The 17,842-nt window shown below is 41.9% G+C and overlaps 1 protein-coding gene across 1 annotated transcript in view; it reads right to left on the minus strand.

Moving 5' to 3' along the window:
- Positions 1 to 17,842, minus strand: part of arid1b (AT rich interactive domain 1B (SWI1-like)) — a 457,745-nt gene that overhangs the window by 183,292 nt on the left and 256,611 nt on the right. The window contains 1 exon segment of the mRNA XM_055639980.1: positions 11,041 to 11,281. Within this exon segment, the coding sequence (XP_055495955.1) occupies positions 11,041 to 11,281 (241 nt within the window).

Consider the following 17,842-nt stretch of genomic DNA (forward strand, 5'->3'; position numbering starts at 1 on the left):
TCCTCATGTTGATAAACAGCAATAAAAGTTTCCAAAGGTGATTGAAAGCCTGGAGGAAAGACTAGGTGCTGAGAGTTCTCTTATACCTGCATTAAGGAGGCAATTAAACACACCTGAGCAATTACAAACCCCTGTGAAGCCCTGTGTCCCAAACATTATGGTGCCCTGAAATGGGGGGGACTATGTATAAACACAGCTGTAATTTCTACAAGGTGAAACCAAAATGTATAAAGATAGCCTTTATTAAAATCACTTTAACTACATGTGATTTTTCTCTCTTACAAATCTCAAATTGTGGAGGTCAGAGGCAAATAAATAAATGATGGGTCTTTGTCCCAAACATTGTGGAGGACACTGTATTAAAGTTTTAAAATATATTTGAGCAGGAACATGGATACGAAAGGTTTAGAATAATATGGGCCAAACGCAGGCAAATTGGACAGGCCGAGATGGGCCTGTATTCTTACTATATGACTATTAGTTTACTCATCCTGAAGCAAACTGCAGTGAATGCTGTAAATCCAATATAAAAAAGCTGTAAAAATCCAACACCTCCAACAATATTTCTAAAAGAAGCAGACATTTTCACATTTGAATGATCGATTGTAAATCTGCACTATTAACTTCATTGTTGGCAATTGACCCAAACAGGCATGAAACTCAGGAACAGAGCAAACAGCAGGGAGGGTTGTACCATGCGAACTAATGAAGCAGGCTCATGTTATATCAAATTTAATGATTGAAACTTAATTAATTTTGAAGGAAAGTAGGAAGGAAATGATATAAATATATTTATGGTAAAAATTTCAAGAGATGGAGGAGGAAAGAACATTCACAACTCTTTGATGGTGAAAATTCAAGAGTACGTTATATAAAAGGCTTATGGATGGACGGCTTTATAATTAGAGGTACAGTAAACCCTCGTTATAACGGACCTTGGGGGGGTGTGGGGGGGAGGGATGGTGTCCATTATTGCTGCATTACAGCTATAACCGAATAAGGTATTATCGCAGTATGTAATTGAAACAAAGTGGTGGTGGAGGAGAGGAAGAGGCGCGGAGTGGACATAGCGTGGGGAGGAGGAGGCAGAGGTGGAGGGAGGATCGGAGTGGTCAAAGCGACAGCAAAAGGAGGAGGAGGAGGTTTGCGGTGGCAGGAGCTGGTGGGAGGGGAGGGATCCACATTGCCACCAAGTGTGGCGGAGGGAGGCCTGAAGAAAGCGCCGTCCCCAGGGGCTACGACGTGAGCCGCAACAACAGCCACGTCAACTGGACCGTGCGGTGGGTGAAGAAGGGCTCGCTGGTGCACCTTGCGAGCCAGGGGTGGTGTCGCAAGCCGGGACTGGGGAGGCTATGTGGGCCGGGGCGGCGTCGGCTGGTCCGTCTGCTGTATCAGACATACATTAAAAAGGGGTCCGTTAAAATAAAGTTGCAAAATAAAGCCATGTTAAACATTTATAACACATGCCCTTTGTGCACGGGCCAGGTCTCCACTCATGTACACACTGAATGTCTATCTCAGTGGGAGAGCCGATACACACAGAGAGAGAGAAACCCAGCACCGCGAATCTCTGCTACAATGTAGGAAATAAAACGCAGAGTGGGTGACACTTCCTGGTTCAGTCCACGGGAATGAGCCTGACTTTCCCGTTCCCTACCACTCATCATCCCACACCCGCTGAGATCTTTCAATTAGTGTTACAGGTTAGCTTATTGCCACGTGTACCGAGGTACAGTGAAAAGCTGCTGTTGTGTGCTATCCAGTCAGCAGCAAGACTAAAACATGATTACAATCGACCCATTTACAGTGCATGATAAGGGAATAACGTTTAGTGCAAGGTAAAGCCAGCAAAGTCCGATCAAGGATAATCCAAGGGTCACCAATGAGGTTCAGCACTGCTCTCTGGTTGTGGTAGGATGATTCAGATGCCTGATAACAGCTTGGAAGAAACTGTCCCTGAATCTGGAGGTGTGCGTTTTCACACTTTTATACCTTTTGCCTGATGAGGGAGGGGGAAGAGGAAGTGGCCAGGGTGCGACTCGTCCTTGATTATGCTGCTGGCCTTGAAGATATTGTATTAGTCTTTGTTCTCCTGCACACTCCTGCGGTGAAGCCCTGCGCATGTTTGAGAAGCAGCACCTCATATTCTGTCTGGGCGCATTGCAGCCTTCTGGACTTAATATTGAATTCAACAACTTTAGGAACTTTAGGCTCGTTGTTCATTACTCAGCCCAAGGATCATTCCTATCTTTGTCCGCCAACCAGCAACTGGTCGGATATTATCCCAACTTCATGGCGACTGGCTGATGGAATCTTTGTGTGTCTGGACTATGTATAAACACTGCTGTAATTTCTACATGGTGAAACCAAAATGTATAAAAATGGCCTTTATTAAATTCTGACCATGTGCACTTTAACCACATGTGATTTTTTTCTATTACAAATCTCAAATTGTGGAGTACAGAGGCAAATAAATAAATGATGAGTCTTTGTCCCAAACATTATGGAGGGCACTGCATGTGGAACCACAGACTCTTCCCCAGAAGGGGCCAAAGGTAGCTGACGGGACAGGCACACGTGTATTTTACAGCTTACACTGGATGCTCCCGAGGCCCTCAAGATTCTCAGTACTGTTCCGAATATCTTTGCATGTTCATGGGCCAAGGGTTCCAGGAGTCACAGGGGTAGTTGCTCTTCTTCAAGGAAGCTTTCACCACATCTTCAAACCTTTTTCCCCAGTCTGTCGACTAATCTCTACCATTGTCAGAGTAGAATCTGATGGATGTGACTCGCCCCCATACTATGTGGCTCTACCACTGTGCAATATGGCATCAATTCAGAACATACTGTATCTGCCTGTTTCGTCAAGTCAGACTAACCTAGGTTCAACAGCACTGGGAGAAGCTCAAAACCTAATCAATCCACTGTGATAATTGGACAATTATGGTAATGGAACAAACAGCCCAACCCCTACATTGCCGCAACCCAACCCATCGTCTGCAAAAGGCAAATCTGATGCTCTCACTACCATGTGCAGTCAGAAGCTTCACTAAAATATTAAGTTTGTGCAAACTTAAATACAACATTTCAATGTTGTCTATTTAGTGTTTGTAACAAAGCCCGTCAAAGGAATGTACATTTCCGCAGCTTCCAGACTAAATAAGCTGCAGGTTGTAAACCACACGCTATGATTATGAGGATTCCTCGACCTTTAAAGATGCAGTTGAGATTAAACAGGATGAAAATCAAATCTCTTCCCCCTTGCAGCTCATTCACCACTGACAGTCTTCACAGCTTTAGATTAATGGACAGACTTCTAGTGCTCTGATAGTTAACATTTTTACAATTTTATAATTTTAGTTAGCAAGTATTCAGTTTCAGCGAACAGGCTCTGAAGAGTTTAACAACTTAATTTAGAGACAGTTTAGAGATACGACGTGGAAACGGGCCATTCAGCCCACCGAGTCCGTGTCGACCAGCGATCCCCGTACACACTAGCGTTATCCTCCACTCTAGGGACAATTCACTTTTTTTTTAACCAAGCCAATGAACCTACAAACCTGTACATCTTTGGAGTGTGTGAGGGAACTGGAGCACCCGGAGAAAACACATGCAGTACAGGGAGAACATACAAACTCCCTGCAGACACCAGCTGTAGTCAGGATCCAACCTGGATGTCTGGTGCTGTAAGGCAACACCACCACCACCACTGCGCCACCCTATTTTTTTCAATTGTTTGGGATAAACATTTTTAGGATTCTGCCTCAATTCTTTTTAATAGTCAGCATTTCAGCCATATGAAAGTCAATGGACTGAATATCACAGCTGTTTCAAGAGTCTCCTACTTTAAGTGGGAACTCCAGAAAAGTTCACCTGTCCTAAATAGCCTGGGCATGTGTGGGAATGTTGCTAAATGCTCGAGCTTAAGCAACAAATTTCAGGATTGGAGAAATAGACTGAATCGCCCTCTGGGGTTAAAGTTTTCTAAAGTATATCGTCAGGGACAGTCACCCACTGCAATAGAAAAAACAACTGGTGATCATATAAGTGAATACCAGACAAATCATAAGGAAGACCTAGATATATTCAATTTTGAAAACAGGGTAGGCTCTCAACCACATGGGTGAGTCCAGGAGGAATCAAACTCCACACTCAGACAACAAGCTGAATGACTGCAACAAAGGTGACCACATAACTATTGACAAGGATGTATACTTCTGTAACTGCAACTAGTCTCCTGAATATTCTGCCACAAGCCTGGTTCAGATGTAGGGGATTCTGCTGCAGAGGTGTCAGAAGGGTACCCTGCGCCCATGATGGAGGTCAGTGCGGCTGTTGATGAGGGCGCCGGTGGTCGAGGCCGGGCCACGTTGGAGTTGGAGAACGCGCCACTGGGAACAAAGGAGGACCAGGCATGGGGGGGGATCGCGGTGAGGGGAACAAAGGAAGGCCTGGCGTTGGGGAACCACCGTGATGGGGGTGGGGGGGGGACGGAGAAAGAACATGGGTGGACCTTGCGCGGGTGTACTTTGTAACAATGTCAGCGCCCTTAATATGGCGATTATTGCATACCTTGATCATGCAAGCAACAAATTTCACTGTGACTTGTCCCATGTGACAATAACATATTCAATTCAATAGAAACAATGCCATAGAAGGTAAAAGCATGGAGTTCCACCTGCTTAACTTCAAGCGTTAAGCCAAACATTAAAAGTGGTAATAAACTCAACCATTTCCTTTGCCACTTGCTAGTCAGGTGTAGAAGGGTTACAGTGTTCAAGAAGGAACTGCAGATGTTGGAAGATTGAAGGTACACAAAAATGCTGGAGAAACTCAGCGGGTTCAGACTGATGGTCTGAAGAAGGGTTTTGGCCCGAAACGTTGCCTATTTCCTTCGCTCCATAGATGCTGCTGCACCCGCTGAGTTTCTCCAGCATTTTTGTGTAGAAGGGTTACAGACTGTTCTGGGGAAAAGGGCACTGCACAGGATGAACACACTGCACCCAAACACAACTGTGACTCTGAATGATCTTGCTGCGAGGTTAGTAAGTAGGGATTAAATTTTTATAGTAATGAAAGGGAAACTAGAAAACATCTGAATGGAGCAGCAATGAGAGAATTCAAATAAATATGTTAAAATCAGCGTAAATTTGATAAAATAATCTTTGCAGAAGACATTAAATGAATGCAAGATAGACAAAAATGCTGGAGAAACTCAGCGGGTGCAGCAGCATCTATGGAGCGAAGGAAATAGGCAACGTTTCGTACCGAAACGTTGCCTATTTCCTTCGCTCCATAGCTGCTGCTGCACCCGCTGAGTTTCTCCAGCATTTTTGTCTACCTTCGATTTTCCAGTATCTGCAGTTCCTTCTTAAACATTAAATGAATGCATGTTGGTACGTGCCACATAAAACTGCCAACAAATTGCCATGCGGGATGCAACGTATTGACAAAAACATGGTTCAGACAAGCACAGGTTGTTAATATACCTGGTTAGGAAGCATCAAAGAATAATGGAGAAGTATAAAGAGGAGATTCATTGCATTGATTAGCGATGATATTACACAATTAAATAAAATGGATATCTGAGATGGGTTTAGGTTGGAATGGGTTATTCAGGAAGAGCAGAGGAATGGAACTGGGCCAAGAGATTGGTGTTGAGATATAACTGTCCAATCTAATTTGTTAGCAAATTTCTACAAGGGACAAGTAAGGAAAGATCTACTTGTCATTCTCCCTGTGAACACTAATGATGTGAGTAGGAGTAGGATGAGGGTTTTGCAGAACAGCTTGAGGCAAAAGTGAAAAACAGAACCACAAGATACTGATAATCTCTGAATATCAAAGTAGTTTTCAAACTGTCAGAGGATAAATGGTTTTTAAAACTGCTTAAAGATTGGCTCATCAAATGGTATGTACAAGAGCTATATGTGACAACATATCCATGAAAAAATATATTTTAGAATTAGTTATTGGTAAAGAGAATTGTTGTATTGATACGGGCTTCAAATGAGACCATCCTCATCATTTATATAACAGGACAGGGGAGAAGAGAAGGCTTCTATTGAAAAGAAGTTTAATAAAAAACATTAAATGAGGCAGCAGTTGCAAATGATGGCAGAGAATAGGGTAGAAGATATAAACTAAATTGTGCGATAGAAAGTAAAGCCAAGATCATTCAAAGTTGTAAAAAGTCCAAATTTAAAGCTCTTTATCTGAGCATGGGCTAAGTTATGCCTCTGGTCCTCAGATGTTTCTTTAGGTAGAACTTAGAAATAGAGAACATAGAACAAATCAGCACAGGTAAAATGTTGTGCCGAACATGATTCCAAGCTAATCTGATCTCATCTACCTGCAGATGGTCCATATCCGTCTATTCCATGTCCATGTGACTATCTAAAAGCCTCTTAAACAGTACTATCATATCTGCCTCCACCATCACCCATGGCAATGCATTCCAGGTCCCCACTACTCACTGTATTAAACATTTTCCCCCCTCTCACCTAATACCTGTGCCTTCTAGTGTTGGACATGTTCATGCTGTCTACCGTATCTATGCCTCTCATCATTTGGTATACTGAAATCAAGTCACCCTTCAACCTCGGATGGTTCACAGAAAACAATCAAAGTCTATCCAACTTATTATTGTAGTGGAAACCCTGTATTCAGGCAGCATTCTGGTAAACCTCCTCTGCACCCTCTCCAAAGCTTCCATATCTTTCCTGTAATGAGGTGACCAGAACAGCACACAATACTCCAAATGTGGCCTAACCAAAGTCCTATGGATCTACATCATGACTTCCTGACTCTTATATTCAATGCCCCTAGCAATGAAAACAAGCATGTCATACCTCTTCTTTACCACTATCTACGTGCTACTGCCTTCAGTAAGCTATGAAGATCCCCGGCACATCACATACCGTTAAGGGTCTTGCCATTAACTGTATACTTTCCCCTGACATTCAACCTCCCAACGTGCAACACCTCACGCTTGCTCGAGTTAAACTCCATCTGCCATCTCTCCACCCATCTCTGCAGCCGATCTATATCCCACTGTATCTTCTGACAGCCTTCCACACTGTCTGCAACTCCTCCAATGTTGGTGTTGTCAGAAAACTTAAGGGCCTGGCCCACTTGGGCGTCATTTGCGCGTCATGAGATGGCGTGTCACTACGCACGTGTCACGATGCGCGCGTTGTGCGTCGTGACGCGCAAATTACGCCCAAGTGGGACAGGCCCTTCACTCATCAATGCATCTACATTTACATCCGGGACAATTAGACATATCACAAACAGCAGGTCCAAGCACAGATCCCTGTGGAACTCCACTGATCAAAGACCACCAGCCAGAACACCTACCTTACACCACAATGTATGTCTACAATTATATATGGTGGTGTTTATTAGGCCTCATCTGGAATACCACATACAATTTTGATTTTCTTATTTAAGGGCTGATATGCTACCATTGGGGCCAATTGAGGAATGAATTCATTCCAAATATGCAAGGACTTTCCTATCAAGAAAGGCTAAAGTGCCTGTCCCACTTTCACAACCTTTCTTACTCGTGGACATTTTTCATCATGTTGAAAAATCGCCCCGACCTACTTGATGCCACGAGTACCTACGACTAGCATCACAACCTACCTACGACCACCTATGACCTTGTGATGTCCATGCTGTAAGTATGAGAAATGGGCAAACTCAGCAGAGTCGTGAATTAGGTCATGAAAGTGGGACAGGCCCTTAAATAAAAGTTTGATCTGTACTCTTTGGAGTTTAGAAGAACAAGGGTGATCTTACTCAAACATAAACAGTCCTAAAAAGACTTGACATTAAGATGTATTAAGATGTTTCCGCCAATGGGTAAGTCTCAAATAGAACATAAATAGCAGACACGAGATGGTCAGTTAAAGGAATGTATTTATGTAGAAGTTAATAATTTCTGAGAAGTTCTGAGGTTGTAAAGTGCCAAGAAAGAAGGCAAACTGTAAGTTGAAAGGAAATCTTCAAGTATAGTTTTTATAAACACTAGCGCTCTTCTTCTGCTATGAGGTCATGTTAACAAAGTTCTAGGCCATGACAGAAATACAAAACGGCTCTGATGTGCTGTTTTAAAGTGTTTAACATGAAAGAAAAATAGAAAAAAAAGAGAAATTTGGTCAATCAAACTGTCACTTGTGGATTTCTTGGATCATAAAATAAGGAAACTAGGACAAACTTTGGGAAATGAGGACAGAATGCATTGACTGTATAGAGTCAGAGAGAGGTGTCTGAGTGTGTGTAGTTAGGACCTCAACTGTACAGAATAGGAAGGCCATAATGGAGTAGAACTATATTGTATATTTTAGGTCACTTCATTATATTAATTGTATGTTATAGCAATTTTATTCGTTCTAGTTTGTTCAGATTTTAAGTAAGTGTTTAAAAAAAAAACAATGTTTGATGCAGCAGGAGAGTTGCTGCTGCCTTGGAGACCCAGGTTCAATCTTGATCACAGGTGCTGTCTGCATGGAGTTTGTACGTTCCTCCTGTAACTTTGTGGTTTTCTCCAGGTGCTCTGGTTTCCTCACGCATTCCAAAGACGTGCAGGTATGTAGGTTAATTAACTTCTGCAAATTGCCCCGTGTGTGTAGGATGTGGTTCGGTAGATTGTCAGTCATCGTGGACTCGGTGGGCTGAAGGGCCTGTTTCCACACTGCCTAGCTAAAAACTAAAACTACTGAGTCTGTGTTGGACCACGATAGTTGAGGGAGTCCGTGGGATGGTGGTGAAGACTCTATACTCGCCACTTACATAAAACATAGTGGAGAAGTCACAAACGAGAAGGAAAGAATCAGAGATAAACTAGATGAAAGAAAAAGCCGGGTAAACATTGGCAACCAAGGTGAACTAACTTTCAAGTTCTGTGCGAGAGCAGGAGATAACAGCCAGAATGTACCAGACAAAAAGATGAGGGAGTAGGCCGGGTTATCACCAAAACTGAATGTTCCACATTTCTCATAGAGAAACATAACACAACTGCATACATGTTCCTATAATAAAGTCTTTGATTTGATTGTGGAGTTTAACAAATGGATCTCATTTCTATTTCAGGACTTGCTGGAACATCAGGTAAAGCATTATACATAAGGGTTATAAATTATTTGTTTCATCTAAAATTAAAAGCTCACTGAGGGATAGAGAAAATCTGTGAGAATTTCCTTGGGATGTTGCTGTGATCAGAAGAGTGCAATCCGCAGCAGCATTGCAAATACCCGAGTCCATGGTTGAGATTGGTTGGCCACTTCACCACTGTCAGTCTATTCCCTATAAAACCCAGACAGTCTAGCCCAGGGGTGGGGAACCTGCACCCGTCTAAGCCATTTAGTGCGGCCTTTTGAATTAATCCAAATTTTGTAGAACAAAGGTAGACAAAAGTGCTGGAGAAACTCAGTGGGTGCAGCAGCATCTATGGAGCGAAGGAAATTGACAACATAGAAACATAGAAATTAGGTGCAGGAGTAGGCCATTCGGCCCTTCGAGCCTGCACCGCCATTCAATATGATCATGGCTGATCATCCAACTCAGTATCCCGTACCTGCCTTCTCTCCATACCCCCTGATCCCCTTAGCCACAAGGGCCACATCTAACTCCCTCTTAAATATAGCCAATGAACTGGCCTCAACTACCCTCTGTGGCAGAGAGTTCCAGAGACAACGTTTTCGGGCCGAAAAACCCTTCTTCAGACTTGTCGAACAAATCTTTTTATTATTATTAATATGTTTTTGTTCATCTTTTATTATTTTATTTTAATCTTAAAATGAACGTATTTAAAATACCAAAGAGCAAAAGAAGAGTCAACAAAATAATCCTCCCCGACTAACGGCCACGATTAAAACATTAGTAAGTCATGAGGGCTATTTTAACAAAATAATGTACATTTTGAAGTGTATCTAATTGAAGTTTCTTGGATGCGGCCTTGTTAGATTACAGCTAACTTAATGCGGCCTTCCACCATGGAAAGGTTCCCCACCCCTGGTCTAGCCAGAGGGGAGAGGAAGAAGAAAGGGAGATTAAAGTGCAGCACCTCCCTGCTAGTTGTGTTCCCTTGTTGCGGGTTTGAGGAAGACTGAGCCACTGGGACAAACCTGAGACCACCAGAACCACTGTGTGGTTAAGACTGGCCTGATGGTATAGAAGCCCTAGACAGCCACCACCTCTACCACCTGTGATGGCAGAGCTGAATAATTCCCGTGATGCCAGAAAATTGAATAAATCACATGAGTTCACCCGACTGCGAGTGTCGGTGTGGTCAATGCCCACCCAGCTTTGTACCTGACGCCACGGAATATTATAATAAATATCAAATAAAGTCTGTAATATTTTACAAATGAAATAGATATAATGTTGCATTGGCAACACATGCAGCTTTTTTTTGATTTTATTAAAATTCTCTTCACGACTCCTACCTACCTCTAAAACCCACGTTTTTGTTTTTTTGTTTGGGTATTAAATGAATGATGCTCTTCTCAGAGCCAGATACTCACAATAAAGAGCAGCAGAAAGGCATTAAAGTTTGAATGAATACATTTTAGAAATAACATCAACTGTGAATAGTAATACTTTGCAGAGAAAGGACATCCTAAAACACACACGGTTAAATATCGCAGCATGAGAGGATGAGATGGTAATCGATGGAACGTTTGCTTTTATACCGACAGACTATCTCCCCCCCCCACAATATTTGCACATCTCACAATCCTTTCCACTCGTCACTTTAATTTCATGTTTCATGTACCTTGTGTTTTATTATTTTTTATGTACCTTGTGTTTTATTATTTTTTTTAATTCAAATCGTTTGCTATGTCGCTCTTCAAGGGAGATGCTAAATGCATTTCGTTGTCTCTGTACTGTACACTGACAATGACAATTAAATTGAATCTGAATCTGAATCTGAATGACTGTTGGCGGACCAATTTCCCTCCTGGGATGAATAAAGTTGTACCGTATCATATCATAACATTCTACAATACTAGAATAGAGCAAAGGTTAGTTTACCTGGTACACCTGCTGGGGACAAGGTCCCAGACCTGGACTGGTTACTTCCAACAGGGGAGCCAACGGGAGAGGGAGAGGGCCCCCGTATGCCAGAGAGGTGAGGGGAGGCATGGGGCGAGAAGGGAGACTGAGCAGGATTACTCTGTTCTCCTTGGCCACTGGAGGATCCTGAAGCACTCACGCCAGAACTTAAAGTTCCTTCCGTCCCCGTTGGTAGGTCATCAATGGATCCAGACAAATCCTAGCAAAAAAGAAAAAATAAAGTCACAAGTCAAGTCAAGTCAAGTCAAGTTTATTTGTCACATACACATACGAGATGTGCAGTGAAATGAAAGTGGCAATGCTCGCAAAACAACAAAACACCAAACAAATTATAAACACAATCATAACACCAAATTGGTGTTTATCCATATTATAATAAAACCATGCTTCAATTATCCAATAATAGGTCCTATAGAAACAACCTTTTAAGATTTTTCATTGAATTACTGATCACTGTATTGACTGTTTCTCAGTAACAATAATGATTAGAATACTAGGTAGACAAAAATGCTGGAGAAACTCAGTGGGTGAGGCAGCATCTATGGAGCAAAGGAAATAGGCAACGTTTCGTGCCGAAACGTTGCCTATTTCCTTCGCTCCATAGATGCTGCCTCACCCGCTGAGTTTCTCCAGCATTTTTGTATCCCTGTGATTTTCCAGCATCTGCAGTTCCTTCTTAAATATGATTATAATACTTGTTGCTGGCTTCTCCAAGAATTACTTTCCAGGTCAAACAATAGCGATGCTGGGGTGAAACCATATTGAACACGCTGACCATTGATCTTCCGTACACTAGTTCAATGCTATCCCCCCCTCTCGCATCCTACATACTACGGGCAATTTACAGAAGTCAATGAACCTACAAACCTGTACGGCTTTGGAATGTGGGAGGAGGTGGGTGTGCCCGGTGGAAACCCATGCGGTCACAGGGAGAAAATACAAACTCCGTACAGGCAGCACCCGTGGTCAGGATCAAACCCACGTCTCTGGCGCTGTGAGGCAGCAGCTCTGGCGCTCCGCCACTGTGCTGTACGTAAATGCTTTTCTAACATTTGGTCGTAAGATTGCCATCAAAACCGAAACACATGGAATTAAAGGCAGTTCGGAATGGAAAATTAGCTAAATGACAGGAAACAATATCTGTGAATCATTGTTCTACAGAACGAAGGGGACTTAAGCAGAGTGGTGATTTCCCTCGGATCAGTTACAGGACTACTTTTCTTCACAAAATAGTAATGACTTGGCTGTATATGGCATAATTATAAAGTATTATAATTATAAGTATTGTGAACAGAATAATAACAAATCAAGAGGATATGCTGGGCATTTGGCAAATAAAACAATGCAGAAAAATGCAAGGTGTTGCATTTTGGAGAGAGGCCAAGAAGAGGCAATAGGAGAAGGAAACGGAGAGGCATATAAATCAAGCATTGAGTACAGAAGCAAAGAACTCATGAACTAAACTGGTAAATCTACTCCACAATACTCCACTCCAGCTGCAACGCCAGAGTCCTGGGTTCAATTCTGACCCTGTTGCAGAGTCTGTGTGTTCTCTCTGTATCTCCTGCAACTCAATTTTTCTCCCTCATCCCAAAGCTGTGTAGGCTGGGAGACTGATTGGCTATTGTTAGTTACACTTCACATTTAGACGAAGAGTAGAATCGGGGAGTGTTGATGAAGAACGGGGAGAATAAAAATGGAAAATTGATGATCAGCATGGACCCTGTTTGCTGAAAGGCCTGATCCCGTACTATATCTCTCCAGGACTTTTGAGGGCAGAAGGCATTTCACAGAATCATTCAGGGACAAATCACTTCAGTTGTAGAGCAGGGAGGGAGATTGCAACCTTCACAAGGTCCCCCCTGTTTCGACTAATGCAATCAAACCGATGTGCACAAACAAGATCAAATAGAACAAGTTGATCTACAACTTTAGGCTGTGCACGTTATATGCAAGAAGATGAAGAGGTTGCAAAGCAAAATAGAAAGAATTTTATTGGCTGTAAGCAGCAGAGCAGCAGAGCAAGGCAGTAGGTGGATTTGGTGGAGAAAAGAAATGCTGTCCGTTGGGGGGCAAAGAGTATGTGTATTTCTTTGTAATTGTAGTCTGTGCAAGTGTTGCCCGGTCTTATGCAAGGGATATTTGTGGTGTTACAAGCTTAATAATGGGCTAGGATTAGTGGAAAATAGGATGCAGGTGTTTAGCATATGTTAGAGTGAGCTAAGTGGCTGCAGCTTCCTTTATTGAGTAGATACTGGTAGCATAGGTGGTGAGAGCAGGTATTGAGGGCAAGTTGTTCTGGGATGCCAGAACCAACTGTTGAGCCTCCCTGAGGTGTCGTGTGCCTAATGCAACAAAATACCAATGATATACTTGCATCTACAGGAGTTGTCTTTTTTTTTAAAGAGAATTAATATGTAGGTAGCTGAGGTTTTTTTGCATATGGATTCATTTCATATGAATTGCACATTCATTGTAAGTTGGTGAATTTAGTTCGATAATACTTTGGCTTTGGGCTTGGTTTTTCTTAGTTGAGCGCTTATCCTGGAGTTATGGCCAAAAGCACTTTGTGTTTTAATTGTAATTTGGGGAATAAGGAAATGGTAGAAAAATTAAACCAATATTTTGTTAGTCTTCACAGTCAATGCAGGAAACCACACAAATTTAGAGAACTACCGGTCTAAATTGAATGAAGAGCTCAAAATAAGGGAGCATTTGTACAAAATCAGTATTGGAGAATTTAATGGGATTTAAAGCCATTAAAGCCCCAGGACTTGATGACTTAAACACAGGGCTTGTCGAGACAGCGGATGCACCAGTTCTCATCTTCCAATAGATTAAATAAAGAATGGCACCTACAGATTGCAAGATCGTAAATGTAACCTCACTAGTTCAGAAAAGAGTGAACTATGGACCTGAAATCAAGACATTAGGCAAATACACTGGAAGAGGATTGTTTAGTTTGGTTTAGATTAGAGATTCAGCACAGAAACAGGCCCTTCAGCCCATCAAGTCCACACCAACCAACAATCCCCGCACATTAACACTATCCCTACACACTAAGAACAATTTTTACATTTTACACCAGCTCCTGATGTGTAGAGAATAGAGAATGCATTGATATGTTGTACTCTGCACTTGAAAGCAATGAGCACCAGGGAAAAGTCTTATGTTTCAACATGCCTTGTAAAAAGAGTTTTTAAAAGGAAGATCAACAATTGCCGCATTAGATATCTCCCAGCCTTCTGAATTGTATCAAACATGTAGGACATATTAAAAGTATTCCTGGTGCTGAAAATCTGAAAAGCAGAAAATGGTAGAAAAACTCAATGGGTCAGGTCATGGAGAAGGTTACCTAATGGTCTGCTCGTGGATTATGTAGCATTGTACTCCACAAATGCCCCACTGTGGGTTTCCAGCAGTTTCCTTGTTGCAATAATTCACTTGCAAGGTAAGTATTTAAAAAAAAGGCCTTTACAAGCTCTCATGTTTCTATTTCTACCAAGATACCTTTATACCAAGCCAATCAGCCTACAAACCTGTACGTCTTTGGAGTTTAGGTGTAACCAAAGACCTCTGAGAAAACCCACGCAGGTCACGTGGAGAAGGTACACACTCTATACAGACAAACACCCGTAGTCAGGATCGAACCTGGGTCTTTGGCGCTGTAAGGCAGTAGCTCTACTGCTACACCACCGTGCCGCTGAGTTGCACTAGTTGTAATGAATATATTTGTGGTTCTTCTGGAAATGGAACAGGATCTACCTAATCCTACTAATGTTAAGCAAACATTACTACCACTCATGTAGCTTGCAAAATACTCATAAATTTGGTGATTCTGTTCGGATTCAAGTCATTTTTGATCAAGTCAGGCTAGTAAATAATACTTCATGTGGGAAGGGAAGAATTACAGGTCATCGGAATTTCCTTAGTGCTTGCTTTTCTGGGATTTCCTCAAATGTCATGTATTTCAAACACAAGTAAGGTTCTCATAGAACCTGTCCCTTGTTCTTCCTCCAAGCATGTTCTGAACCACATTAAACTAAGTAAGCACGGACAGGTTCAACTGCAGAAAGCTTTACTTGTTCCTTGTCACCTCTGACTTGGCACATTGTAAACATCATTAGTGGGATGTACAAGGCTCTTAAATCGTGAAAAAGCTTTCTATTGAGATTCATTGCCTAACTACTTTTATTTCTCCAAATTCCTTGAACTACCTCCAAGATTTTTAGATCCAAGCTAAATTCCTGTCAACAGCAAGGTGGATTGAAATATTTATCACCAGAATACTGGCAGAATAGTTGAATTGAAAAAGCTACCGACAAAATATAACACTTCCAGTTTATCACTTTCTGTATCCACCAAATCCACACCGATCTTTGGACTACAAATAAAGTGAATTTTACAGCAGAGTGTATAAAACAAGTCATGTTTGCAAAGCTCCAAATGTCAATCGTGACAAAGAATAAATTAATTGTAAAGGTTAACACAGACAGAACAAACAGCAACACATTATAGTAACAGGCCCTTTGGCCCACAATGTCCCTGCCCAACATGTTGCCAAGTAAAACTAATCTTCTGTGCCTGTACATGATCCATATCCCCACCCCAACCTCCACAATTTCCGACATATTTATGTGCCTATCTAAAAACCTCTTAAATGCCTCTATAACACAATAGTTATGTTCCTAAGAAACCGTGTGTTGTAAAAAAATCATGTTATAAATATGTCAATGGGGAAAGGGGGTTCGGGCTCAGTGTTTCAGAATCGCAATTACAAGATTATTTTTATGCATGATTAAAAAAAAACGTTTTTTTCAATAGCAATAAGTTTATTTATGTTCCTGCAATCTAAAAATACTAAAAAAGGCTGCATGTTACATTATTTAATAAGGTATTGTTGCACAAATGTCAATAGACAAGTTGTGTACATGGATTTCAGTAAGGCATTCGATAAGGTGCCACATGGTAGGCTGCTCTGGAAGGTTAGATCGCATGGGATCCAAGGAGAGATAGCTGAATGGACAGCACATTGGCTTCATGGAAGGAAGCAGAGGGTGATGGTGGAAGGTTGCTTCTCGTACTGGAGGTCTGTGACTAGTGGTGTGCCTCAGGATTCGGTGCTGGGCCCGTTACTGTTTGTCATCTACATCAATGATTTGGATGAGAACATACAGGGCAAGATTAGCAAGTTTGCTGATGATACAAAAGTGAGTAGTTTTGCAGGTAATGAAGATGGTTATGAAAGATTGCAGCAGGATCTGGATCGATTGGCCAGGTGGGCTGAGGAATGGTTGATGGAGTTTAATACAGAGAAGTGTGAGGTGTTGCATTTTGGGAAGTCTAACATGGGTAGGAATGGTAGGCCTCTGGGGAGTGTTGTAGATCAGAGGGATCTAGGAGTACAAGTGTTCTTTGAAGGTCGAGTCGCAGGTAGATAAGGTGGTGATAACGGCTTTTGGCACACTGGCCTTCATCAGTCAGAGTATTGAGTTTAGAAGTTGGGAGGCCATGTTGCAGTTGTATAAGAAGTTGGTGAGGCCGCATTTAGAGTATTGTGTTTAGTTCTGGGCATCATATTATAGGAAAGACACTGTCAAGCTTGAAAGGGTTCAGAAAAGATTTATGAAGATGTTGCCAGGACTAGAGGGTGTGAGCGACAGGGAGAGGTTGAGTAGGCTGGGTCTCTATTCCTTGGAGCGCAGGAGGAGGAGGGGCAATCTTATAATCAAAATCATGAGAAGAATAGATCGGGTAGATGAATAGAATCTTTTACCCAGAGTAGGGGAATCAAGGACCAGAGGTGAAGGGGGAAATATTTAATAGGAATCTGAGGGGTAACTTTTTCACACAAATGGTGGTGGGTGTATGGAACAAGCTGCTAAAGGAGGTAGTTGAGTCTGGGACTATCCCATCGTTTAAGAAACAGTTAGACAGGTACATGGATAGGACAGGTTTAAAGGGATATGGGCCAAGTGCAGGCAAGTGGGACTAGTGTAGCTGGGACATTGTTGGTCAGTGTGGGCAGGTTGGGCCGAAGGGCCTGTTTATGACATGACTGCTTGTCAATTTCAATGACAAATCTGCAGTTAAAGTTGCAGCTGTGTTCTTAAGATGTCTGATTACTGCAGGGAGGTTACATGGAAACAGGTTTTTCTACCCATACTGTCTAAATACAAGAGCTTTTTTTTGTGCTTTTCGATCTCAAAGTAACTCTAATTGGTTCTCTAGTTTCTGATCAAAATCGCACTGTAAACAAACCGGCCTGGAACAAATCGAATGCAAATAATTCATCACTCATATTATAACCAATTCATGTTACGGAAACACATGCTATTACAGAATTACCTGTAGTACATACTAGGCGAACACTTCAGTTCAAGAGAACAACAAACGATGTTGGAGTTATTTCATTTTGGACAAGACATTGAACTGCTGGATCTAAAAGATTACGTAGCACCATTTGAAAAATGGCAATGCATTTTTTTCTTTGTTCGCAAGTAAAGAATTTAGATGGTCCCTTATCTGCTTTTCATTCATTTGTGATGTACAAATAAGATGGCATATTTACCACCATATCAAGAATAAGCGCATCCAAAGTATGGTATTCATATTATTCTTTATAGAATGTTTATGTTTCTATTTAGAGATACCGAGCAGAAACAGGTTCTTCAGCCCACCGAGTCCGCACCGACCAATGATCCCACACACTAACACTATCCTACACACACCAGGAATAGTTTTACATTTATTCCAAGCC

This window comes from Leucoraja erinacea, chromosome 8 (genome assembly GCF_028641065.1).
Source record: "Leucoraja erinacea ecotype New England chromosome 8, Leri_hhj_1, whole genome shotgun sequence".
Classification (NCBI taxonomy): Eukaryota; Metazoa; Chordata; class Chondrichthyes; order Rajiformes; family Rajidae; genus Leucoraja; species Leucoraja erinaceus.